Source organism: Zootoca vivipara, chromosome 10, assembly GCF_965207765.1.
Source record: "Zootoca vivipara chromosome 10, rZooViv2.hap1.1, whole genome shotgun sequence".
In the NCBI taxonomy this organism is placed as follows: Eukaryota; Metazoa; Chordata; class Lepidosauria; order Squamata; family Lacertidae; genus Zootoca; species Zootoca vivipara.
Window position 1 is genome coordinate 35,571,761 of NC_142593.1, and position 26,625 is coordinate 35,598,385.

A 26,625-nucleotide genomic window follows, 5' to 3' on the forward strand; every position below is an offset into this window, starting at 1 on the left:
AATTCTTATTGTTTTAGACTGCTAACACTGCCAGTCCTTTGTTCAGTTGGTTAATATATGATTAAGTTTAACTCTGCAACATTTAAAACTTGTTCTGATCAGTTCTGTACTAGATTTATTTTCTAAATTCTAAATCTTTCTAAATCTTTCTAAATTATGCAATGCTTTTTAATGAGGCAGTGCATTAGAATCCAGGTTGCAAAGATCAAAATTGTAAACAAATAAAATATGAGGACTTCACTGTAAATGTTCTTCGAGGCATGAAAATAAAAGAATGGCTATGATTTGTGCTAAAAAGAAGTATAGTAATTTTTTAAAAAGGCCAATCACACAGAGGGAGCGGAATTCTGGCCTGTCTTCCCACACCGGAGATTTATGTTTAAAAAGAAAGCATCATTTGCTTAAGTTCTTCACTATGAAGTCAAACCACTGGAAAATCACAGTGCCCTCTGTTGCAGCAGAGACTGGTAACTCATAACTGCTGCCTCCCACATGATTTTTGCTGTGTTCGCAGCACTGAAGTGACCGCTTTGGGGCACAAGCCTGGGCAGTGTGTATGGAGGTCGTGGACTGCCCAGATGACAAGTCCTCCCTCTTGGCCTTCCTGATGTCCAAGGAAAGCACAGCAATACATTTGCCACCAGCTTTACTGCAGGAGTTGCCGGAAGGAGGCATACAAGGCGCCATCCATCTGTATTCTACTCCAGATTTGAGTAGGGTTTATTCCTTAGTCTTTTTTTTCCTCCCGAAGATGTTGCACAAAGAATCAGTTACAGATTTTTCGATGGGGTTTACTCCCAAAGCCTTTCTCATGAATGCAGAAGGCAGCAGAGGTTTAGGATCAGAGTTTTCCCTCTCCCACCTTCCCAGGTTGATGAGCCCCATCTTCCCCTACTTTACATGCCTAAGGGATCAAGATGGACAGCTCAGTAGCCAAGTGATTTCCTCTGCCTGTGATTTTAACAGTGCAAGCCTATACATGTGTACTCAGCAGTAAGTCCGATTGTTCTCAATAGGTCTGACTCCTTGATAAATTTGTATACAATTGTAGATCAAGGTGCTTTTAAAAAAACCTAGTAAATGTTAACTCCAGGCTTTTCATCCTTACCTATCCTTCTGCAGCTTTAATCACAATGTAATAAGTAAGTGAGGTGCAGTCATTTTATTTTATATAACAACTGTAATGCTTTATCTTTATTAAAATACTTTATTAGAGGACCAATAATTCAAATGGGCATTAATGACTGCATTTGTACTTTAGAAAAGATAAAACTTCTGCTCAATTAAGCCCAGAGTAATCTAGAATCCGAATTGATAAAGACTGTGGCATGTGTTGTGTGGGGGCGGTAGGCCTTAAAATGCTTTTCTTACTGCTTATCTCCATCTGAAATGTTTTAAACTGAGCTTAGGTTGTAATAGTCTTCTACTCCAATGTACTGTAACTGTCATGTTCTCAGTTCCAGAGACTGATGACATCCTGATAGTAATATGTGTTTTCTGAGAAGATTTAACTGTGTAAGTTACAAGAGTGTACATGGAAAGATGTTTAAGAATGCCACCTAATATTTGTTACAAGATAAAAAATTGTGCAAAGTCAATGCCTTTTTATCTGGGATGAAATGTACCCTGAAAAGATGCATGTGCATCAGTCACCCTTGCAAGTTTTCTGTGCCTTGGACAGTGGCTGATCAGACAGCAGCATATTAGGTTCAGTGTCACTCATGACACCAGCATCAGCTCTATGCTTAGAATCATAGAAGGGACCATGAGGGTCATCTAATCCAACCCCATGTAATGCAGGAATCTTTTGCAACGTGGAGCTTGAATCCACAATCCTGAGATTAAGCATGCTACGCTCTACCACCTGAGCTATCTCAGGAATGCCATTGGTAGGAACAACTTTGCCTGTTGCATGAGTGTCGCTCATTGAGCTTGCTAAGATATAGAAGACTACCTGGAGGAGGAATAACTGGAACACCCTGATCACTGTTGTTGGTCATGGTGTAGATCTCGTTTGGGACCTGCATAGAACAGGGTGTAAAATTCATCCTGTAGCTGTGGGGGAGATTGTGAAGAACAAAGGGAGAGACAGGGAGAATGAGCAATAGATCTCAGCCGGAGCTCATAGTTCCTCAGTGGCTGTACGTGGGTGGGGGCAGAGGGAGTGGTGCTACCTGTATGTATAGACAGCACTTGTGCCTCAGGCTCCCCTATCTCATGTGGGAAGGAGAGGAATACAGTGACTCTGTGTGTGTGTGTGTGTGTGTGTGTGTGTGTGTGTGTGTGTGTATATCTATATTCATCCCTTGGGGTTGCACTGGAATCCAGAACATGCATGCAGTTGTTCCTCTAAAGCAGGGGTCCCCAGACTTACCGCGCGGCGGGCCGGTGCCCGCCGCGCCGACCGCACGGTGGGCCGGAGGGTAGGGGAGTGCGTGCGCAGCGGGCTGGAGGGCGGGGGAGTGCGCGCCCGTGCGCATGCGCACACGCACACGGGCGGAAAAAAAATCGCCGAAAATCGCTTGTGCGCATGCGTATGGGCCTCCCCCGACCCGGAAGTGCACCAGAAATGACCTCTTCCGGGTCGGGAGAGGCCCATACGCATGCGCACAAAGGATTTTCGGCGATTTTTTGCTGATTTTTTAGATCGTCGCTGCGCCGCGCGCTGTGAGAGCGGGCGGCGGCAGCGGGCGGCGGGGGTCGTCGCGGGCCGGATTGGAAGGCCGATTGGGCCGCATCCGGCCCGGGGGCCGTAGTTTGGGGACCCCTGCTCTAAAGCAAAACTGCTGATGAGTATTTGGCCAGCAGTGGCGAAGGCTGGGGGCAGAGTGCCTGGCCTTTGCTAACTGGGAGCTTAACTGTATAGGACTACAGTGAAGGGGGGAAGTATTTGATCCCCTGCTAAATTTGCCCGTTTGCCCTTTGACAAAGAAATGACCAGTCCATAATTCTAATGGTAGGTTTATTGTAGCTGTGTGAGAGAGAATAACAACAGGAAAACCCCCAGAAACCCAGAAGACAAAAGGGGTAGGTAGGAGACAAGGGAGAGGATAAAAGGTAAAGGTAAAGGAACCCCTGACCATTAGGTCCAGTCGTGACCGACTCTGGGGTTGCACGCTCATCTCACATTATTGGCCGAGGGAGCCGGCGTATAGCTTCCAGGTCATGTGGCCAGCATGACAAAGCCGCTTCTGGCAAACCAGAGCAGCACATGGAAACGCCGTTTACCTTCCCGCTGTAGCGGTTCCTATTTATCTACTTGCATTTTGATGTGCTTTCGAACTGCTAGGTTGGCAGGAGCTGGGACCAAGCAACGGGAGCTCACCCCGTCACAGGGATTCGAACCGCCGACCTTCTGATCAGCAAGCCCTAGGCTCAGTGGTTTAACCACAGCACCTGCTTAGCCTGGCAGTCCTACCCTGTTTCTCCGAAAATAAGACATACCCATAAAATAAGCCGTAGCAGGATTTCTAAGCATTTGCACAATATAAGCCATACCCCAAAAATAAGACGTAGTGATAGATGCAGTTCTGGAGGGCACCAAGGAAGAGGCTAGGCTGGATACGTAATAAAAAATAAGACATCCCCTGAAAATAAGCCACCGTGTTTTGTTTTGGGAAAAATAAATATAAGATGGTGTCTTACTTTCGGAGAAACACAGTAGTTGTGGAGTGGGGTGTTGGCTGTTTGGGTCGAGAGTCCTGAGGCAGGAGTACTTTTCAGGGTTCTAGGTAGAGAAGTGTTAATAATGTCCCAGAAGGTTCTGAGGACAGTTTAGTGCAAAGTTCTCATTTGCAGCTCTAAATAGTGTAACACAGGGACAGAGAGTTGTACCCTCTGTCATATGTCTTATTTGAATTATGGTCTTCCTGTTGGAGGTTTGGTGTGCTGTGATTTGGTGCTAACATTATATCCCATGTTTGGTGGTCCTCAATATAGTGGGGATTTTTAAAGCCCCCCTCATTGGAAATCAAAGGGAGGAAAATCCCTTGCATCATATCCCACTGTGCTGTCAGAAGTGGGATAGCTCTGATCTGGAGGATTATGGGGTATGGTATAAGTGTGTACATTCCTTGCTTTATCTTGTGATGCAAGTTTGTGATCTCACAGTTTTAGTTACCATATACAGTAGTACCTTGGTTTACGAACTTAATCCGTTCAGAAGTTCGTTCTTAAACCAAGGTGTTATTAAACAGAGGCTTGCTTTCCCATAGCAGCGGGGGACTCAATTTACAAATGGAACACCCTCAACAGGAAGCGGAACATGTTCTGTTTCCAAGGCAAAGTTCACAAGCCAAAACACCTACTTCCAGGTTTGCAGCGTTCTTAATCTAGTTGTTCGCAAACTAAGCTGTTCTTAAACCAAGGTACCACTGTATGTCTACTTTTTGCTACTGGTGAAAAATAATTGATATATACAAAGTAATATAATAGAGTATTTGAGAGCATAGTATAATCTACATTCTGTCTACCTAGGCAAGATAGTCAAATCAAGTGGTGAATATGTTAACAGTGGCTAATAAGTAGGGTTGGAATGTATAAAAACCAGGTTAAAATATTTATTCAGGTATTAAACTTATAGTGTGCCCTCAGACCTGTCACTGTTCTCCAGCCTTGATTTTTGTGAGGGTAGAAAGCCACTCTTAAGTTCCATGGAGGGATGGATTATGGATGGGATAAAAAGTAATGAATAATGTCTCAGGAGTGTTGCTGCCAGGTGGGTCAGACAGATGTCATATTAAACAAAATTTGTCCTGCATATTTTAGAGAAGTCCTTTATGCATTGTCTTTCGTTTTAAAACTTGGTACTGCAGCATGTAATAGCCTATGGCCATAACTTGCTGGTGTAACAATTTACTTTATTCAGTGGGTACAACTGTGGAGGGTTTGTGTACACAGCACACTTTTGCCTAATTCTCACTCCCTTGTCCCAATTCCCCTCTACCTTTATACCACATTGCAAGCTGTTTATAAACTCTACTTAATTTTACAAGTAGTATGTCATAAGATACTGGGTACTTCTGCTTTGGGGAGGAGCCAAAAGACAAAAGCCCTGCTGTGTGAGCAGAGCTAGCCAGGCAGTTCTGTCAGTCGAAGCCTTAGTTTTATTGAGATTTCTTTGAAGAATATAAAAGAAATATTGTGCAAATAATAAATGCAAGTGTCTTCTTGCATCTTTTATCTTGGAATATATATTCTGTTCCATCAGATGCTTATCTTGGCATCTTTTAGCTTAGTGACTGTCCAGAAAAGATTTCCACTGTAAGCGTTTATGAAAGTTCTTTAAGTTCTGTACAGTATATTGATTACATATTGTAAAACCTTTAAAAGGCAGTCAGGGGCATGGACATTGCTTTCCCCTTATACCCACACTTTCCACTTTACTTTTAAATAAGTAAACATCAAGGCATAGCCTTATAGAGTTTTTATACAGTACTTCAATTGGTAGATAAAACAGCATGAGAAGTTGTATTCCAGTTTGGAATATACAAAGGTAAATTATGTTTTGTTTTGTCTTGATATGAACTATGCATTTCTTAGTAGGGGCTGTTAAACTGTCTGATCAGCTGTTTCCTGTTCATGGTTTTAGAATATGGTTTGCGTTATTCATTGTTGTTTGAGTCACTTGATTAAAACATAAGAACAAGGATATGGAGGAACAAAGATAAAGAGCTCTTGTCCTTTGACTGAGCAGGATTTTGGGCATACTTTGCATTCAAGGACCTAACACTTCAGGTTTTGGTACCATGGGATGGGGTAAGGAGTACATAGCGTTGGAGAATATCTGCTGTAGTACATCTGCTGATTGAGAGGTGGTGAGGCCTGAATGCAGAGTCTACTGAGCTGGCTAGACCTGGCCTCTGAAAAACTGGGGCTGCATACATACCATACATTTAAAGCACCCCTCCCCCAAGAAATCCTGGTAGCTGTAATATACCACTAATAGTTCACAGAACTACAGCTCCCGAGATTCTTGGAAAGTTGGGAAATGTGCTTCAAATGTGCTTTCAATTTTCTCCCTGATTATAATATAAAAGTATGATCCACCTCTTCATGAGCACAGCTGCAGGTGCACAAAAAGGTCAGCATGGGACTCAGTGGAGCCCAGTTCCCTGCTTCCCTCCCTCCCCCACATTGCAGTCTGCCAAGCCATTACTGTACTGGGAATGGGAGGCTTCTGTGCACCTCCCACAGCTCCTTGCCTGGTACAAATTACTCACGTTTAGTGTACTTCGTGTGGCAAGTCTGTGCGCACCCACAAAGTGACGGGAATGCGAACAGCGCACTCTGATAAGATTTGTGGCAGTCCCTCTGTGCATGGGCAGCTGTACCTTCTTGGGAGTAGATCGTGCTATGTATTTTTCTATTTTACTACTTGTTTAAAGGTAAAGGGACCCCTGACTATTAGGTCCAGTCGTGACCGACTCTGGGGTTGCGCGCTCATCTCGCATTATTGGCCGAGGGAGCCAGCGTATAGCTTCCAGGTCATGTGGCCAGCATGACAAAGCCGCTTCTGGCAAACCAGAGCAGCACATGGAAACGCCGTTTACCTTCCCACTGTAGCGGTTCCTATTTATCTACTTGCATTTTGAGGTGCTTTCGAACTGCTAGGTTGGCAGGAGCTGGGACCAAGCAACGGGAGCTCACCCCGTCACAGGGATTCGAACTGCCGACCCTCTGATCAGCAAGCCCTAGGCTCAGTGGTTTAACCACAGCGCCACCTGGGTCCCTCACTACTTGTTTAGCAGTGACATATTTCAACGTCTTAAATATTTACAGACAAACTATACATCTTCAAGCTCTGGACAGTTTAGAAAAACAAATTGTCTTTCTTAGTTTCTACTTGTTAAATTTTCTTTATCAAACTAGGTTTCTAACTTTAGGAAGATTTCATCATAAAATTGTAGAGAACATAGAAACGATGCAGAATAGATATTATATACTTCTACATAAAATTAGTTTGCAGAGGTTTCTAAAGCAGGATGGATTATTATTATTATTATTATTATTATTATTATTTATTACAGAAAGAACAAAAAACTTAGTGCAATGTAGAAATGGTATAAAAGGTAAAGGGACCCCTGACCATTAGGTCCAGTCACGAACGACTCTGGGGTTGCGGCGTTCATCTCGCTTTACTGGCCAAGGGAGCCGGCGTACAGCTTCTGGATCATGTGGCCAGCATGACTAAGCCGCTTTTGGCGAACCAGAGCAGCACACGGAAACGCTATTTACCTTCCCGCCGGAGCGGTACCTATTTATCTACTTGCACTTTGACGTGCTTTCGAACTGCTAGGTCGGCAGGAGCAGGGACCGAGCAACGGGAGCTAACCCCCATTGCGGGAATTCGAACCACCGACCTTCTGATCGGCAAGCCTTAGGCTCTGTGGTTTAGACCACAGCACCACCCGCGTCTCTAATGGTATGTCTTTTGCTAAATGACAATCCCTGTGACAGGGTGAGCTCCCAGTGTTTTTCCCAGCTCCTGCCCACCTAGCACTTCGAAAGCACATCAAGTGCAAGTAGATAGATATGTACCACTCTGGCGAGAATGTAAACGGCATTTCCGTGTGCTGCTCTGGTTCACCAGAAGCGGCTTACCTTTAACTAACCCCTATTTCAAAAGCCATTTAGGAGTGATGCTACTGCTGGCTGAGCCAGCCCAAGCCTGGCAGAGGGGATCAAAGCCTTTAAAGTAGAATATGACTTACTCTACCCTTTTTGCCATTGTAACTTCCACTGGGTTGCTAGGTCACATGACTGAGTGGAAAGAGTTTGGAATAGGAGTAAGTCTCCCCCCCCCCCGGGCCACCAGACCCCTTTTAGGGGGCTTATGCCAGCTTATTTTTTACTTGGACAGGATGAGGGACTTCAGGCATTAAACCCAGAGTGAGCCCAGCCAGAGATTTGCTTCAGACTCCTCTCATTCTGTCAGACCATGGTTTCGAATGCCTCCCTAACACGGTGTATTTCCTCCGTGCTTGACAAAAAATTGGAGATCAAATATTTTAGGTCACAATCCTAAACACACTTATCTGGCCTCATTGAATTCAGTATGACTTACTTTTAAGTTGGATTGCCCTGTTGACCCCTTTTTAGTTTCATAACTTTATGCAAAAGAGAGAGAGAGAGTAGGATTAAGTGATACTGGTGCTATTCACCGAGGTATCAGAATACAAAACTTGAAAATATTAGTCATTATATCTGGTTGCATTTTGATAGCAGGAAAAATGTGTTTATGATTTGATGTATTATTATTTCTCTTTATTTAGCTCCTAGAGAAACACAAGAATACAGAAAGCATGGTAGAGCTGCTTGAACTATATCAAATGGAAGATGAAGCATATAGCATTCTTGCTGAAGCGACTACAGAACTTTATCAGTACTTACTGCAGCCATTCCGAGATATGAGAGAGCTTGCAATGCTCAGAAGACAGCAGATAAAGGTACACATTAACATAAATCTTATAATTTAAATTTATTTATTTAGAAAAATAACAAAGGGGATAAAATTAATATAAATCTTAAAAGGTGTTATATGTGTTTATACATAATCTGTTTTTGTCTTTTAGAAATTTTGGTCATTTTCAAATCACCTTGTGATGGTTCTGTTTGAAATTCTTGAAAGCTTGAGTTCTGTATTTACTTGTATGTTCTGCCTGTCTTATATTTAGTGCATGGATTTGGAGAGTTTGGAATTTTTATTTGGAATTCCATATTTTTATTGCTTTTATTGATTGATCTAAATTCTGTGCTGCTTTCCTGTTAAAATATCCAGAGTGACTTAGAATAAAAATGGGTCCAGTTAAAACAATAAAAACAGTACAGGTGGTAGCAGCCATATGCAGCAGAATAGAGATCTAGTTAAAGTCAGGTGAACATCTGAAAATGGCAGAACCATAGGCCAGTGACTAGAATTCTTGAAGAATAAAAAGCCACTGACCTGCTGTGTAAAAAAACCATTTGTGTTTGGGTGCCAGATCAGAATGGGTCCTGATAGTTAATGGTGCTCATAAAAACTAAAATTGATCCTCTACCACAGAGCTTTCCAAACTTTTCATGTTGGTGACACACTTTTTAGACAAGCATCATTTTGTGACACATTAATTCAGTTTTACTACCGGTAGCAAATCAGAGGTTAAACTAACCCCTTTCCAGTCCCGGGAGGAGTGCGGGAAGCATTCGCGTGACACACCTACACACTGCACCTGACACACTAATGTGTTGCAACACAGTTTGGAAAGCTCTGCTCTACCACCCGTAGAATCCCCAAATAACCCCCAAAGGGAAAACTTGTGATTGGCTGATGGTTGTTGATATTTATAGTTGTTACAATAGTCTGCATCAAAGGAGGGCTTCTAATGTTATTAGAGTTGATCTAAAGACTGCCTCCTACAAGGTGGCTGGGACCACTCTTCTTATAATGAAGCATTAACCACCTGAGGTGTTACTGAAGTGCTTTGTCCTACTGTCATTCTGAGTGTAGCCCTGAGCTCTTTGACACAAGAAGCTTCATGCTGTAGGTGACTGTTTAGAGCAAAGACTTAAGCAAGGCAGGGCAAGGGACTGAGCAGTGAAGTACCCCACCCCACCCCCGCCTTTCTCATTTGAGTTATGTTTACTCTCATTGCCTCAGATATGAGAACTCTTGATATATGCAAATGTTCCACTCTGCACATGACCGCTTTTGCATACAGCCACTATAGGCAAACGCCTCTAAGGACATAAGAACAGGATCAGGCCATTGACCCATCTCATACAGCATCCTGTTCTCACAGGATGGAGAGCCCACAAGCAGGGTCTGAGTGTTGATTCCACTTCAGCAGAGCCTGTTCTTTGTTCTTCAATATGCTTGGTTATTTTATCTTTCAAAAAGTTTGCCTGGGACAGATGGAACACACCTCTAGCTCTACCTTTCAACTACAGTCATACCTCGGTTTAAGTACGCCTCGGTTTGAGTATTTTCAGTTTAAGTACTCCGTGGACCTGTCTGGAATGGATTAATCCACTTTCCATTACTTTCAATGGGAAAGTTCGCTTCAGGTTAAGTACGGACTTCCGGAACCAATTACACTCATACTTCGGGTTAAGTATGCTTCAGGTTGAGTACTCCACAGACTGTCTGGAACGGATTAATCCACTTTCCATTACACTACTTTCAATGGGAAAGTTCGCTTCAGGTTAAGTATGCTTCAGGTTAAGTACAGACTTCCGGAACCAATTGTGTTTGTAAACCGAGGTACCACTGTATGGGTTTTGAGTCTATAGCACAGGGATAGTGCTATCCAAATGTTGGACTATAACTCCCATCATTCCTAATTGCTGGTCACGCTGACTGTGGCTAATGGGGGTAATAGTCCAACAACATCTGGAGGGCACTGTGCTTTAGTAGCTAATCACCTACATCAGAGGTTTTTAACCTTCTTGAGTCCACGGCTCCCTTGACCAACTACATTATTTCTGCAGCATCCATGTGGGACTCAGGAACCCTGTTATGTCGCCCCTTGCTTGCAGAGCTGGCAGCCTCTCAACCCTTTTTTAAACACCCTCCCATTTGGAGTGTTTCCTCAGCCTCCTCTCCTCTCCCCTCTCCTTGGGCGTTCTCTGAGCAGCCGCAGCTGCCACCCCTGGTCTTTTAGCCTCTCCCCCCCTCCCCAAAGAGAGGTGCCTTCTCACATTGCCCCACAGGGGCCTGGGAAACACCCCCTGGCCAGCCCCAGAGGCACCATTTGCCTAGGGAGCTTGTAGCCAGGGCTGCTGCAATAAACAGTTGTGCAAGCCTTTGGGAGGCAGAGACACAGGAGGGCATCAGAAGAGGGAGAGAAGGAAAGAGGGTCAGAGGCTGGTGTTGCCGACGACACCCCTGACTATCATTCAAGGCACACTGGTTGAAAACCACTGACCTACATGTTTCAAAGTATTTCCCCCACAGTTGCCTCTTTCTTTGAACAAAGGCTGGAATCATGTAGGAGACACCAGAGTCCATTTTAGAAGTTGGATTTTAATTTTAATAGTCATGCAAGCACATTTCATATAGAAAATCCTGAAACAATAATAATACCCTTTAAAAGACAGTTCTGTGGATGTACTTTGATTGGATGTACCAATCAAATTTTCTGTAGCGTGAATTCACCTACCAGTGTAATAAAACCTTTGTTAAAGCAAAGATGAGTTGATGTTTCATTTTGCTCTTGTCCTTTGTACAAGGAATAGTTAAAAATTTAGGCACCCTAGCATTTTTATAGTGTTCTAAGGATAGGGAACACAGGGTATAATTGTGTTTAATGAGTAAGATTGCTTTCCTAATATGCCTTTTTATAAATGTCTTCAAACCAAACCAGTTAGATCATTTAAGGGGTAGAGTTTGGGAGATGTGGCAAAATATGCTTTTAATATATGAATGGCATGTTATCCATACTAACATGCTAATCATTTTCATTTGTGAGGAGAAACAGCCCAAGTTAAGCATGCTCTCCCCACAAAAAAGTGATATATTACAATTGCAGACCCATGCAAAAGCTTTTCATTAGAAGTAGGGTGGGATTTGTGCAACTACTCATGTGATACTTGATTTGCAGAGTGCCTCTCAGTGCAAATTATGTCTTGGAAATTTTTTCTTCCAGACAGTAGCATTCTGTGGGAGCTTTGATTGCTTATGAATTCTTAGCAAGTAGCTGTATTGTTCACCCTTCCAAACCTTTATCTCAAGAGTGGGTCTCATCCTATTACCTGATTCCTTCCATTGGTAGAAAACAGATGGAGTATATGAGTGTGCTGTGACTGAGCTTGTCACTTCAAAAAGTCAGTTTCTCATGCTTTGATCCGATGCACATTTATGAAGATTTACCCATGCTGTAATGCTTACTTAGATTAGTAGCTAGGAGCAAATAATTTAGGAAACAATTGTAGTCTGCCTGCAGTGATATTCTGCTAGAAGCTCAACTCTGATTAAAAACAAACAAACAAACAAACAAACATTAATGTTCCCAAATCTAGAATTTGCTCGTGAGATTTATCTCCCTAAGTTATTTCTAAGCCGTTCTGGAAAGCACATGATCATTCATCTGTTCTTCCCAATTAAATTATTTCATCTATATAATAATTGTTAAACAGTTTACCTTTTTGAAGTTTTCTGTGTAGCCTTTAAGCTTTGATGGTTGATATAATGGACTGATCTGTTTTAAGATATCCATAGAGAATGATTACCTGGGACCTAGAAGAATTGAGAGTCTACAAAAAGAAGATGCAGACTGGCAGCGGAAGGCCCACATGGCTGTGCTTTCTATTCAAGACCTCACTGTTAAATATTTTGAAATAACAGCAAAAGCACAGAAAGGTAATGGAGTTTTACTGCTTAATATTTTCCAATGAAGACCTTTTAAGAACTAGGAAATCTTATTTACATGATCCAAGGTCTTATAGCTGCACCTTCTTACTTTGTCTCAAATCACTGTCATTGCTTTTTTTATGAATTGCTTGTAGAGATGGACAAATAAGACTTCATCTGGTTTGTGTCACTTTTCACAAGTATTCATCTGTAGATTAAATCTGCCCTTCCATGTGGATTATAAAAAATGGCACAGGTTTAGCACATTCTTTTCATTAAGTACTTACAATATGAGGTCTAACATTACATTTATTTATTTTTTTAAAACCCATATACTAGCTGTCTGGGATGGCCAGAAAAAATGCATTAAAATGGGTCCAGTGTTGCCCATGCTAGCAATGGAACATGATGATTTTGTTTAAGGAAAGGAGGGAGAGTGAGAGAGATGGGATTGTACCCAGGGAGGCAGCCATATTTTTTCCTTGCATTGTAACAGAGAGTCTCCCAGGAACATTGTATGGTAAAAGATGGCAGGCTGCCTCCATGGAGACAGTCATGCTGCTTTTGTACAAAGTCCATTGCACAATATGGACAATGTGGATTGATGCAATGGTTCTTGGCTCTTGAAGCTTAATCATTTTGGAAAAGTGAAATCTTACAGTTTCCTTCTTTCTCAAAGTCTTCAAAAACATTTACATGATGGTTCATAGCAGTAGGGAAAGGGCTGGCATAGGCTTTAATTGAGTCATTTCCTTCCTTCTCACCTCTTCTTTCTTCCCCTCCCTCCTAGGATATTATTTCTATGCATTATAGTGTACTGGCCACTTCTCAGAGTGATATTCATTTATGCATCCCTCTGTCCGATTCGTTCTTGTGTTCATAGCCTTCAACTTACTCAACTCTTTCTCAGTCTTGAGGTATTAAGATTTCACACTAAATTTGTAGAGATCCCTTAGATTTTTTTTAAAAAAACATGCTTGGTTTGTGATTCAGTTTGTAAACTGAGTTCTTGTATGTTCGGACTGAAAATGATATTGATGTTGAAAGATCTTGACATTACTGCTGCTATAGGCTGCTAACAAAGTGAACAGGGATTTTTTAAACTTCTAACGTATACATTAGTCTGTTCCTGTTAATTAATGTTCCCATTGTTCTTGTGAATTAATTAACTTGTAGAATGATGCCAGATAAGAAGCAATGTAATATCTCATTAACAAGTAAAATCTTTGTGAAATGTATCATTGCTCTTGGGATCTGTCACTAAACAGGTTATCTGAAAATACTAGTTCAAAATTTGCTAGACATGTAAAACATTGTGATGTTTCAGTCTTCTATCTTGATTACAAAATGGCATCCGAATGGTGACAAAGTTTACTGCCTTCAGGAACCCTCATGCTGTGTTTGGTGATGTTATGTTGAGAGGCATCTGAACCTATACCAAAAAAGTTCAACCAAACTCATGTTTTGGTCCACCATATTGATTCAGAATGGCATCTGGCATCCAAACATTGACAAAGCGTGCCACCCTCACCTCAGAAACTCTTGTGCCAAGAACAAATGGACAGACAGACAAACCACTTTCCAAAATATATAGTATCTTTTGGATATACATTTTCTTTAGGGGGCAGTAAATTCATTTATGTCCATACCTGCCCAACCTTAGTCCCCATATGTAGAGCTTCTCTGTCTGATCCTGTGTAGGATTATGTCCTTGGCTCAGGAGCAATAAAGATTTTGTTTTATTTCTGCACACAAACATATGCTTAAGTCCAAGCTTTGTAATGAAATATGAAGCATTTCCAGATATGACAAATCTGCTGTTGTTGTTTTTTTAAAAAAAATGTTTTTTACAGCTGTATATGATCGAATGCGAGCAGACCAGAAAAAGTTTGGTAAGGCAGCTTGGGCAGCAGCAGTGGAACGAATGGAAAAGCTTCAGTATGCAGTGTCTAAGGAGACTTTGCAGCTTATGAGAGCAAAAGAAATCTGTTTGGAACAGAAGAAACATGCGTTAAAAGAAGAGGTAATTTTTCAGAGTAATCAGATTTTTAAAGGACAAAAATAAATTGGATTGTTACCTCAAACTGCTTTGAAAAGAATATAAAATCCGCTACTACATTGACATTGGAGAGACTGGATTTTTTTATATATACATAAATGAATTTATCTTTCAAGAATGCAGAAGCTAATTGTGATTTATTTTCTATGAAAATTTGAATGGCAAGATAGTATCAACATTCCCCCCCCCCAACTTGGAAGTTATCCTTGTATAGATAAAAGTCATTTCAAAATATGGAGTGTCCCATTTGTGCTTACATTATTGTGACACTTGCCACATTTCTTTCCTTCCTTCCTTCCTTCCTTCCTTCCTTCCTTCCTTCCTTCCTTCCTTCCTTCCTTCCTTCCTTCCTTCCTTCCTTTTCTTCCCACTGTCACCCTGTTGTCAAAATGCAGCTTATAAGCTCTTGAGTCAGGAGCAATCTTTTTGATTATAAAACTCTGGAAGTGGCCATACACATTGATGGCATCATTTAAAACTTTAGTCTCCATTTGCAGCCTGTATGGAAAAAATACTGAGCATTTTCTGTCCCCCCCCCCAGAGTCCCATTTTACAATGAATAACATGAACTGATTTGTACAACTGACACATTGCAAAATCTGACTTCTGTATCTCTCACCCACTGCAATTTTTTTGCTCCATAAGACGCACCTGACCATAAGACGCACTTGATTTTAATAGGAGGAAGGGGGAAAGCCCTGTTTTTTTTGGGGGGGGGGATCAGCTCACAGTTGTGCAGCTTCTTTTGCAAAGAGGAAAAGCCCAATTTTTAAAAGGATCAGCTCAAAGTTCTTGAGTTTACTTTGCAAAGGGAAGAAATCCTGTTCAGCTCACAGTTCTGCAGTTTCTGATAATCTAATCAGCCAGATAATCCGATCAGCCAGTCACATCTTGCTGGGGAAACAAACAGCCTCCCTCTGCAGAACATTCAACAATGGAGGCCTGGGAAAGGGGGTGGGGCCAGAAGGGAGCTAGAGTCCCTTATCTCCCTTCCCAATCTCTTGCAATCAGCTGCTCAGTGCTTCCTCTTTCCCTCTTGTTAGCCTTTAGCTCTTTCTATTATTATTTTTAAAAAGCACGATCTGCTTTTCACCTCTGGGCAATTCGGCTTTAGGGACCACGCACTCGCTCCTTAAGACGCACAGACATTTCCCCTTACTTTTTAGGAGGAAAAAAGTGCTTCTTATGGAGCAAAAAATACGGTAATTGATTCTGATTCTCTTGAACATTTTGAGGGACATTTATCAAAGAAAGTGCTTATTCACGTTGAAATTTATTACCAGACATGCATTACTGCAAAAACTAGCTCTGTAAGTAAATACTACTTCAGTAATTCATTGGAAGTTTGAAGCAAACAAGTTGTTTCAACATGCTTGTTGTGAATTAGTGCATTAGTTTTTTTAAATAAATGTGCATGCTATTATATACATAGATTCTCTGGATGGCAAGCGAGAGGCCTTCAGTGTAACCATGGATTAAGGCTGCTGTTAATAGACAGGTCAGATGATAGAAATGTAAAAACTGCTGTTGCAGCTCTATCCCCTGTTTTTTTTCATGCCTCTGCTTTCCTTCCTACTTTTCCAATCCTTGTTGCCTTTCCACCAATGGTTTTAACTGAGGACAGATTGATGAGGCAGAAAATGTAGGTGGGGAAAAAAGAAGATTTTCTTCCCATCTTGTTTGATCAGCAAAGTCAACAAACCACCTTAGCTTCAGGATTTGATTGTGGTACCCTCCGTCAATTACCAAAGAGGCCGCGCTCTTCAGGTAGCAGAAACCTAATCTTCCTGTCCATGATTATTGCCATAGGTTTTGCACACATACCCCTTTCTGGATCAAGACTGATTCATTAAACCATAGGTGCCAACTCCCTGGGTGCCTACAAAATTCCCCATGAAGGGACCAGGCACCCACAAATTTTGGTGCACCCATGGCCCCGGGCACCCATGCTCATGGGGGCAAGTTAGCACTTCTGCATTAGACTGTCTCTCCTTCCTTCCTAAGGCGAAGGACAGGTTTATTTCCGTTTCATTTTCGCCCTCTCAGGAGGCTGGATTGTTAAGCCACCATGGGCAGCACACACTTTTTCTGCAGATTAAGGGTGGTCTTTCCCACCTGTCTAAACAAGTAGTTAAACCACATTGTAAAAGAAAGGTGGTAGCCCAAAGGTCAACAGTTTCCATTTTCCCATGCCTCCTGGCTATGGCTTACTGTCCAGGAAGAACTTTGATTGTGGTTGTCACCGGTTCTTTTTTGGACCAGTGGGTACATTTTGAATTTTGAGAGAGTGCTGGGGGCATCCGTCACAAAATTGTTGCCTGGGGGAGTGGCATAACACAACAAGGTTGTCATGGGGGGCATGCTGTAACAGAAAATTAGAGTACTGTCATGGTGAAGCTTTTCCCCTAACTGTATTTCTATCCTAGAAAATGCTTAACCTGTTGAATTTATGCCCACCATACAGCTGTCAAAGGTACAATAACCCTGTTCCCGCCCTGCAGTACCAAACCTAAGCCTAGGCTGCCATCCTATACCCACTTAACTGGGAATAAGCCACATTAAATGCAAAGAGACTTGTATCTTAACTAGACGGTACTGTGAATCCTTAAAGAGTGCCTGGTCTTTAGTTCTTACACAGCAGGAGACATGTTTACGCTTCTTTGCAAAATTTTAACATTTGTCTTCTGGGATAGGGGGATTCTTTAACATACACCCATCCTTATTGTTTATTGTATTTGCTGAAAATAAATTACAGTATAGGGACTTTCAATTCAAAGCCTAACCCTTCAATGTTGCTTCACTGCCCAGAGTCTTCACAAAGATAATGATGGTAAAGGTGTTGCATCAAGTCTGCAAGGTTTTCACATATATTCCTATCTAGACAACCTGCTGGTCAGGTCCCCTTTGTTGCTTCAAGCGAGGGAGGAACTTGTTACAACATAGTTTGGGGATGGAATTGGATAGTAAACCTCGAACAACAGCATTGCTATGTGTGTGTGTCAAAGTGATCAGGCCAGAAAAACAGATGGCTCAGGATATTTCTTTGCACATGGAATGCAAAGGTATCAGCCTGTGGTCTTCCTTTGCAAGGGAATAAAAGGACAAACAACCAGACCAAAAATGAAGGCTCAAAGCTTTATTATTTAAAAATACTTACCCAGTGAGGTCTCCTCTCCCTTGTGAAGATTGACTCTAGAGGAAAAGGAAAATAGAAGTTGGAGTGAAGATACTACCCTACCCAGCACACTAACCCTAAATTCACACACAGAGGATGGAGTACATCCACACCCACACCCCAAGGACCTGAGCTAGAGATCCTTAAGGAAAAAAACAGGAAAACCATGAGGCCTGCAGATACCTGGTGCCTCTTTGGATTTCTGCAGTTTTAAATCTTCTCTGAATTGCAATCCTTTGCTTGCATAGGAACATCCTCCATTTGTTTATAGCAAAGTCCACATTGCCAGCTCACTCATCTGCTAGGCTACATCTGTTTCTTTGCTTCTTAGCCCTCTTTAAGGGAAATCATTCTCATAAAAACACATATGTAACTCCTGGTTTCCATGAAGTCAATAAGGCTTGTATTATTTCTTATCAAAGTTGTTACATTCTGTTCTGCAAAGTTCACAAACAAATTTCAATCCAACTGGGTTGAAAATGCAACTTTAACTTTCAAAACGATATAATAGAATACAGAGATAAGATGCATGTTTTAAAAGCATTATATGTAATGCTTGAACATAAATTTATCTTAACAAACATGTACTTACTAGGTTGCCAAATCCACAAGTTGGGCTCTAGTGCTTCTGCTTACTAGGGTTGCCAGCTGACTAATACAATGTTTAAAGATACAATATGCATTTTAATTGTGACAATGTAACCAACAAAATGTGCTTGGTCTCCTGATTTCCAGCATCAAAGTTGTGCTGTGGGCCAAGTTCCACTCTCGTCACATCCACTGGCTGTCCTGATTGTTTTAGACTCAATACAGTAGTACCTCGGGTTGAGTACCCAATCCATTCCGGGGTGCCGTTCGCACCCCGAAAAGTACTCAACCCGAGCAGCGAAGCGCCGATAGAGCGCATCTGCACACACGCAAAGAGTGCAGGAACGCTTATGCACATGCGCACGTGGCGGAACCCGTAAGTAAACACTTCCGGGTCTGACGAGTACGCAACCCGCAGCGTACTCAACCCAAAGTATGACTGTATTGCCCCTAGGGGCTCTGGAAAAGACCATCTAGTTCCCCCTCCAGTCATTTGGCAGTCTCTTTTGCCTTCACCCATGTTAGCCTATGGACAATACATCAGTGAAATTACAGATCAACTGAGGAAGGTGTAGGGGAGAATGAACTAGGCCTCATTCAATGCACAGGGAGTCCAATCTCCTGTCCTACAAGACTGAGTACATTCTGGGAACCCAGAACAAATAGGAGGATTTTTTGAGGTCCTGCCGATAGATTTGGGTGGGTAGGATGTTTTGTTTTGTTTTGTTTTTTTGCATTTTTCATTTGGATTCAGTATTTTCTCCAACTGACCCTTCCTTCCTGCCTAAAGTTAACTCCTCATTTCACTGTTTGCAGGAAAGATTGCTCTCTTCCTTTTACATAAACTCTCTCATTAGAGTGGTCAGGACATTAACCAGATGTTTGAAGGGCTCTCACAATATATCTCTAAAGAAATTAGCTAATTCAGAAATCTGACTTTCTGTTCATCTTTCATTCCACAATTTTGGGTAAAAATATGTGCTTCTCTACTTGATTTAGAATCTAGATGGTTCAGTGCCTGCATCACTACAGCATATGAGGCTTAGTATCTCCCTTCACCCCTTAATGTTACTGCTCTTTTTACTAGGGCTGTAGCTACCTCTGCTGCCTGTTCAACTAATGCCTCTTCATTGGAAATGTGCATGGTCACTATATGGGCTACTCCAACCACTTTTACCAAGCATAAAATCGACTATGCTTTAGCTGAGGCAATGTTTGGGGGAAAGGTACTTTAAAAGGTTATTCCTGCTTCCTAGTTTTCATGGGTAGATGGGTGTTTCCTGTCCTCAAGGGCTGAGCTTTGGCACATCCCATGGTGGCACTGGAGACCTCCTAGACATCATCCAGAGAATGAATCATTGGATATTTGCTATACATGCTCCTTCTAAAATAACTTTGGAAAGACTCCAGGCCCGCCTCTGTTGGTCGCCTTTATTTGCCTCTTTAAATCTGGTCTTGGATATTTTCTCTGGTTCTTGGACCTCTGGTTTGTGTCATGCCCTATAGAGGGAACTAATGGTTCTCTGTCATTTCTCCTTTCTCTGTGTTACAGTCTTGTCATTGTGTCCTATATGCTGACTTTTCTTCTTCTTTTTTAACGTTTTCCAGTGTGCTTTTCTTTTGCTAGATAATTCTGCTTTAACTATTTGTGCTTAAAATTTGGGTCCTCTCTTTGAAAATGGCATACTGAAATAATGCTGATCATTGTTGTAGTTCTATCAGTCATAAAAAAATTGTTAATAACATAATTAGCGATTTTTTCTCCCTCGCTTGCATTATTTAGCAGTCCCTGCTGGATTTTGGGTCCTAATTTGACAAATGTGGATGCAGACCTTTGATGCAAGGAAAGAAAACCAGACTGAGTTTCTATTTTACTTGATACCAAATACATTTAAACTACAGTATTTATTTAAACACATGAGCACAGTTAGTTTCTTTCTTTAAGCACTTGTATATAAATACATAGAATATGGGTAGCTGCCAGGCCTTGTCTTTGTGATGACAGCTAGAAACACCAAATCATCAAGTAATATTTGTAGTTCTCAAAATGTGTAAAACAGCATTGGTACCTAGAATAGAATATTAGGATATTGCTTCATGGGCTAAACTGAATGTTCACAGGCAAACATTTTCCACTTAAAAATAGGGCTTTTTTTGGTAACCCAAAAAAATATTGAATAGATTTCTCCAAAGCTTACCTTATCAAGAAAGGTTCACAGCAGGTTTGGCTCCTCCTCCTCCTCTTCTTCTTAGGTTTGGTTCTGCGACAAAATTAGCAAGGGGAAATGAAAATAATTGTGTGGCAGTGTCACTGTTTTACTTGAGAGATTTTCTTTTTGCTGTAACTGGTACCAGAGCAGCAGCCTTTGGGGGCTGTGAAGAGCCCGTTCTGTGATGTCATTGCTGCCTGAAATTCAACTGCCAAGGGAACATCATGTGCATCAGGGCACCTGAATGTGTGCCAGGGAGACTTCCCTCTATACAAATCCTGTTGTTCCCATTTCTGCAGTCTGAAAAATTGCCAAAAAGTGAGGATGTATTTCATGGGGCAGGAGAAAAAAAGTGTCCTGGTTTTTTTCCAGCCCTTGTTTTATTCAAATAAGCTTTTCGGTGTGAAAATTAATTTCTGTGTAGCTGTCTTTAGTTTTATAAAGCAATAATTACACTTAGCATTTTTATAGCTCATACCAAGGGTTCAGTGTGATTGTGTACATTTCAGTCATTCCAAAAGGCTTGCAATATATGTCAATATTATTATCCTCATATTGGAGATAAAAGTCCCTTTGAATAAAGTTGGGAGAGTTAGATGATGCATATGAAGCTAAGGTTTATGTAGTAATACCGGTAGTATACTTTTTCATTTAAAATGCCTTTAAATACTTTTGTTTTGTTTTATTGATGGATTGATTTGAATTTATATTCCGCCCTATAACTGGAAGTCTCAGGGCGGTTCACAGAATAAAATCAAATTATAAAACCACAAAGAAATAATTAAAATAAAAACAAAAACCCAATAACCCCCCCAAAAACCCACATAAAGCTCAATACCTTCACAATACTTCTTGATAGGAGGCTTTGCAAACGTTTTGTGACAGAGTTACGATTTAATAGGTCATCTTGTAACTATTATATATTTCCTGTTCAGATGCAGAGTTTACAAGGTGGCACAGAAGCCATAGCCCATTTGGATCAACTTGAATCTGATTATTATGACCTGCAACTTCAGTTGTATGAAGTGCAGTTTGAAATTTTGAAGTGTGAAGAACTGCTGCTGACAGCACAACTTGAGAGCATCAAAAGACTTATTTCAGGTGACATACATTCATTTTACATGTATATCATTTATAACAAAATGCCATAGGCTGCTGTAGTACAAGTTGGTTATTGAGATTATCCTGTGGCTGCAAATTTCCTACTCCAGTTCTTATGCATATTTACTCAGAAGTGAATCTAACTGTATTTAATAGGGCTCACTTCTAGGTAAGTGTGCACAGAACTGTGGCCTTAACTGTTTGGCTTTTGATTTCTTTCTCCTTCTGAGGTATCAAAGATTGTCCCAGTTGGAGTAAAAATGTTGGTTAAGTTGAATTTATTATTGAGAGTGATGAGACATGTAACTTCTGTGTTGAATGGAATTTTCCACACTTGGAGTCTGCACCACAATCCTTATATCTGTTTGGGAGAAAATAACTCTGTAGCCTTGGTCTCCGTCAACTCTGATGTAATTTCCATTAGTTGCTCCTGTTTCCTGCTCTGGTCACATTATGGTTGGGATTTCATGTGGTATTAGATCAGTGTTGGTGTGTGACTATAACCCTCAAGCCCTTCTGGCTCTGTGACCCCTTCCAATATCATTAAACATCTTATTTCTACACAATACTGTTTATTACAGCTGAAGGTTGATCTAGATCAGGGATCAGCAAACTTTTTCAGCAGGGGGCCGGTCCACTGTTCCTCAGACCTTGTGGGGGGCCGGACTATATTTTGAAAAAAAATATGAACGAATTTCTATGCCCCACAAATAACCCAGAGATGCATTTTAAATAAAAGGACACATTCTACTCATGTAAAAACATGCTGATTCCCGGACCGTCCGCGGGCCGGATTTAGGTGATTGGGCCGCATCCGACCCCCGGGCCTTAGTTTGGGGACCCCTGTTCTAGATTTTATTGCATTGTGTGGTTTGTGTGTGTGCATGTTTAAAATTATTAAAATTGTTAGTATTTTCTAACAGAGAAAAGAGATGAAGTAGTGTATTATGATACCTATGAAAGTATGGAAGCCATGCTCGAAAAGGAAGATATGGCAGCATCTATACACTTGCAAAGAGAAGAGCTACAGAAATTGCAACAGAAAGTCCGCCAGCTAGAAGCAAGGCGTGGGCGCATTTCAGCCAAGAAAGCCTACCTCAGAAATAAAAAGGTAAAACACTAATTCATCATCAGCAAAGAGTTCTTTGCCTACTTAGCACAGGAACATAGGAGGCTACCTTATATTGTCAGACCATTGGTCATGTGCGCTTTCTTCTTAGTTGATCATTTCAGATGAGGTGTGGTAGAGGGTTAATGCAGCTAACAAGGAAATAGGTTCTTCTTCTTCTTCTTCTTCTTCTTCTTCTTCTTCTTCTTCTTCTTCTTCTTCTTCTTCTTCTTCTTCTTCTTCTTTCACTCGTAGCCGAATAAGGTTGTCTTCCATAAACATGGTTTTAACAATGAGTCCCTAAGTGACTGTGGAGGCCAATTCTGGATCCACACCTCCTTCCACAGTGTGGACATTCGTTACCGGGTGGGAGTTGATCACGGTGTGGATTTGCCAAGCGTGCCTTCCTCCTTGCACGTTTCTCCCATGTGTCCTGAGTTCGAGTGTCTTCAAATGACACCTTTGGTAAAGGCTGTTCTCCAACTGGAGCGCTTGCAGGCCAGTGTTTCCCAGTTGTCAGTGTTTATACTACATTTTTAAAGATTTGCTTTGAGACAGTCTTTAAATCTCTTTTTTTTTGACCACCAGCATTACGCTTTCCATTTTTAAGTTCGGAATAGAGTAGTTGCTTTGGAAGACTTAGGTAAAGGACCCCTGGATGGTTAAGTCCTGTCAAAGGCAACTATGGGGTGCGGCGCTTATCTCAATTCAGGCCGAGGGAGCCGGTGTTTGTTCACAGACAGCTTTCTGGATCATTTGGCCAGCATGACTAAACTGCTTCTGATGCAACGAAAGAGAGTGCACAGAAACGTTGTTTGCCTTCCCACCGCAGCGGTACCTATTTATCTGCTTGCACTGGTGTACTTTCGAACTGCAGAAGTTTGGAGACAGAGCAATGGGAGCTCACCACCATCAAATGGATTCGAACAGCCAACCTTCTAATCAGCAAATCCAAGAAGCTCGGTGGTTTAGACCACAGCACCACCCGCGCCCCTGCATTTTTTTCAGGGAGGTTTAAACCTCTTAGCCCACCCCAGCCCTGTAATGACAGTAATTTTGTTTTGTTTTGCTAATAATGAAAAGTACATTGTACAAAGGGAAGGGTCTTGTCACTTCATCCTACTGGTGATGTGTGTGTTATATATTTTGGTGTTTTCCTTTGCTTTGTTGCATGTATGAAGTTAGCATAGAGTATCAAGAACAAACTAGGCTAAACTCCTTGCCCCTAATGTGGAGGAACCTATTTCTTTTTACATGCAGCAAAGTGTTGTGTTAAACAAACACACAGGGGGGGGGGGTAATAAAGATTTGGGGGCAGCAGAAGTTAAACGGATAAAACATGAAATTTAGAATAGGAGGAGGATGGGAAGAAAATACCTGGGAGTAGTAGAAGGGAAGGGAGGCCACTAGCAGCAGGATGTGGGTGTGAAAAATGGTATTTCCAAACATAGTATTACTGGGAAGCATATTGATTCACAAAATGCTACTTTCAAACATTAGAGCTGAAATTGTGGGGCTGTGGGTGGGAGTAGGGAAAGCCCTTGTGTGTGTGTTTGGATAATGTAATTCTTTTCATGGTACCTTTATAACAGCTACTAATGTGCAATGTTACCTTCCTGACAATGTTTTCATAGCAGGTTGATATGGGATCACTGTGCAAACAGTTTCCTATTATCCCAGTGCTACCACCTGCTGGCTAAGCACTGGTAGTCTTGGTTTATTGTACCAAGCAACTGTTGGTGTTAGGAAAGCTAGTTTTGAAATAAATTGGTAATAGGAGATAAATGCTGAAATTGCACACACAGTTTGACAGAATATTTTAATGCTGATAGAGGCTTTCCTGTAATAAACTAAATCAGCACAACAGGCAGTGTATATATAGTGTTCTGAAATAAATGCTATATTTGTCTTTGAATTCACAATAATGGATGTTGCAAACTTCTTATATGTACAATTAAGCAAACAGGCACACACACACTCTGGATTGTTTCTATAAACTCACTGACACCTTTAAGGTTGTCAAGCTGAGGCTACAGATTCCAGAAACACAGACCCACATTACAAAAAGATACATAAAACTGCACAAGTTTCCAAAGCCACACAATTGCCCATTTGCTCGTAGCTCTGACTTTGCTGTGTTGAAATCTCCTTTGCAACAAACTCACTGAAATGCATAAACTTGGATAAGGTTTCACACTCTTTTCCAGGGCATGATTAATTGTTATTATGTGTTCCCTTTACAAAATCCTTTACGAAGCCTATCTAGTGCCTTTCCTATCCTGACTGTGGCTTTCTTTTAGTCTAGATGTTGACTTTTGTGTCCATCTACAGTCACCCTTTCCAGTGACTGCTTTTCCAGGTTTTTAAAAAACATACAGAAAATACTTAAAGCATATTTTTAAAACAAAACTCACATTTGTTGCTGTGTTTAGACTCAGTTTTTTAGTCTTACTCATTTTATACTTTCTTAGCTTGATTACTGTCGATCATTTCAATTGATTGTTAATTATATCTTATACACTATCTTGTGTATTGACAGGAGATCTGCATTGCAAAACATCATGAAAAATTCTTGCAGCACTTTCAGAGTGAAGAGGAGTCACAGCATACTGCACAGTTTGTGAGTTTTATCTTGGTTAATATTAAAATAAGCCTCCAGCTCAAGGTTTTCCCCTAACTTAAGCAAATTTAAATCATCCCCCCCTTGCTTTTGAATGTTATTATATACTGAGCAATATACAATAGGACAGAAATAGGACATTGACACTACAATCCTATGCACATCTCCTCAGAAGTAGGTCACTTTGAATTCAGTGACACTTCGTCCAAGGTAAGTGGATAAAGAACTGTATCTTAAATGACCAAGAGCTGAGAAGAATATTATTTTATTGATTTCATTTTTCATGTTACTAACCACAATTCTGTTTTTTTAAAAAATGCTGTATTTTCTTACAAAGCTGCCCAATAACATTGTACTCTGGAAGCTCACATATGAAATCATTGTAATAAGATACAATTAAAATACTGCATCAGAAAAAATAACAGTTTGTAGCATAATTTATCATCATCATCTTATGCTCTACATTAGTTTATCTGCACTAACTATCTACAGATTCCTAGGCAGCATCACTAACATAGATTAGAATCCCAATTTCTTCTAAAAGCATGAAGGAGTCCAAATATGCAGGTTATGCCTCTTTCCAAATCATGATGCAGCTGAGGGACATTCACCTATAATTTTGGTATCTGGTGGTATCCTAGTTTGCATCTATGACTGGTCTGGTCCTGCTCTTGTTACAAAGCAATGAATGCTGTGTTTGATAATTTACTGCCATTGTTTTAAAAAATGGCTGCAACCCAACAGCTAGCTAGAAGCTAACTGACAGGTGTTATGAAGTATACAGTTTGTTTGTAAACTTGTAGATCTCACATGCAACCTTGACAAGCCATTTCTGATCTTTTGACATTGAGACCGGAGCATGTCCCAATGCCATACCTGGCAGTTTATGGAGTCAAAGAATACCACAGGGTATCATTCAAACAATTTATTACAATAAAAGGGAATCAGCATATTCATTAGAAAGGGGTTGATTGGAATCAATTAATACAGACTGGGGCCTAGGGCCAGACGGGGAAATAGTCAGGAGTAAGGAGCTTGGTATATTTGTTTTTGGAAGGCTTTGGGAAGGGGTTAGGGCAAGAATTGGAAGAAAGCAATTGGAAGACTTTGGGACATGGTTTGAAGTAAAAGTTCCATTTTTGTAAAGGAGCAGAACTACTAAGGAAGAATAAAAGGGCTTGGCAAAGAGCAGATCACCTCAAGAAGGCAGAAATGGGGATGGGGAGAAGGAGAAAGAAAGACAAAGCAGTAGGATGTCTGGAGACATGAAAAAGGGGAGGGGAGGGACAGAAGGAAGGAGGGGAAGAGGGAGAGGGGAAGAAGGTAGATGGCTGGACTCCTGTGGAGGGGGTGGGGAAGAACATGGTCAGCTGAGGTACTTGCCAGGAGAGGGAAGGGAGATTTAGTACCTGCCCTTATTTTGCAAAACTGGACTT

At 41.2% G+C, this 26,625-nt stretch overlaps 1 protein-coding gene and 1 long non-coding RNA gene across 3 annotated transcripts in view; one reads left to right on the top strand and one right to left on the bottom strand.

The window, feature by feature from the left end:
- Positions 1-26,625, top strand: part of JMY (junction mediating and regulatory protein, p53 cofactor) — a 38,619-nt gene that overhangs the window by 4,432 nt on the left and 7,562 nt on the right. For both annotated transcript variants that reach the window (XM_035099530.3, XM_060280248.2), the window contains exons 2-7: positions 8,274-8,447; positions 12,187-12,337; positions 14,182-14,351; positions 21,296-21,461; positions 22,385-22,572; positions 25,109-25,189. In XM_035099530.3, coding sequence (XP_034955421.3) covers positions 8,274-8,447; positions 12,187-12,337; positions 14,182-14,351; positions 21,296-21,461; positions 22,385-22,572; positions 25,109-25,189 — 930 coding nt within the window. The remainder of the gene's footprint in view (positions 1-8,273; positions 8,448-12,186; positions 12,338-14,181; positions 14,352-21,295; positions 21,462-22,384; positions 22,573-25,108; positions 25,190-26,625) is intronic.
- On the bottom strand, positions 17,504-20,489 carry LOC148684435 (uncharacterized). The gene is made up of 2 exons (XR_015946236.1): positions 20,349-20,489; positions 17,504-17,579 (listed from the first exon to the last, which is right to left on the bottom strand). It is a non-coding gene; the product is annotated as an uncharacterized LOC148684435 (long non-coding RNA).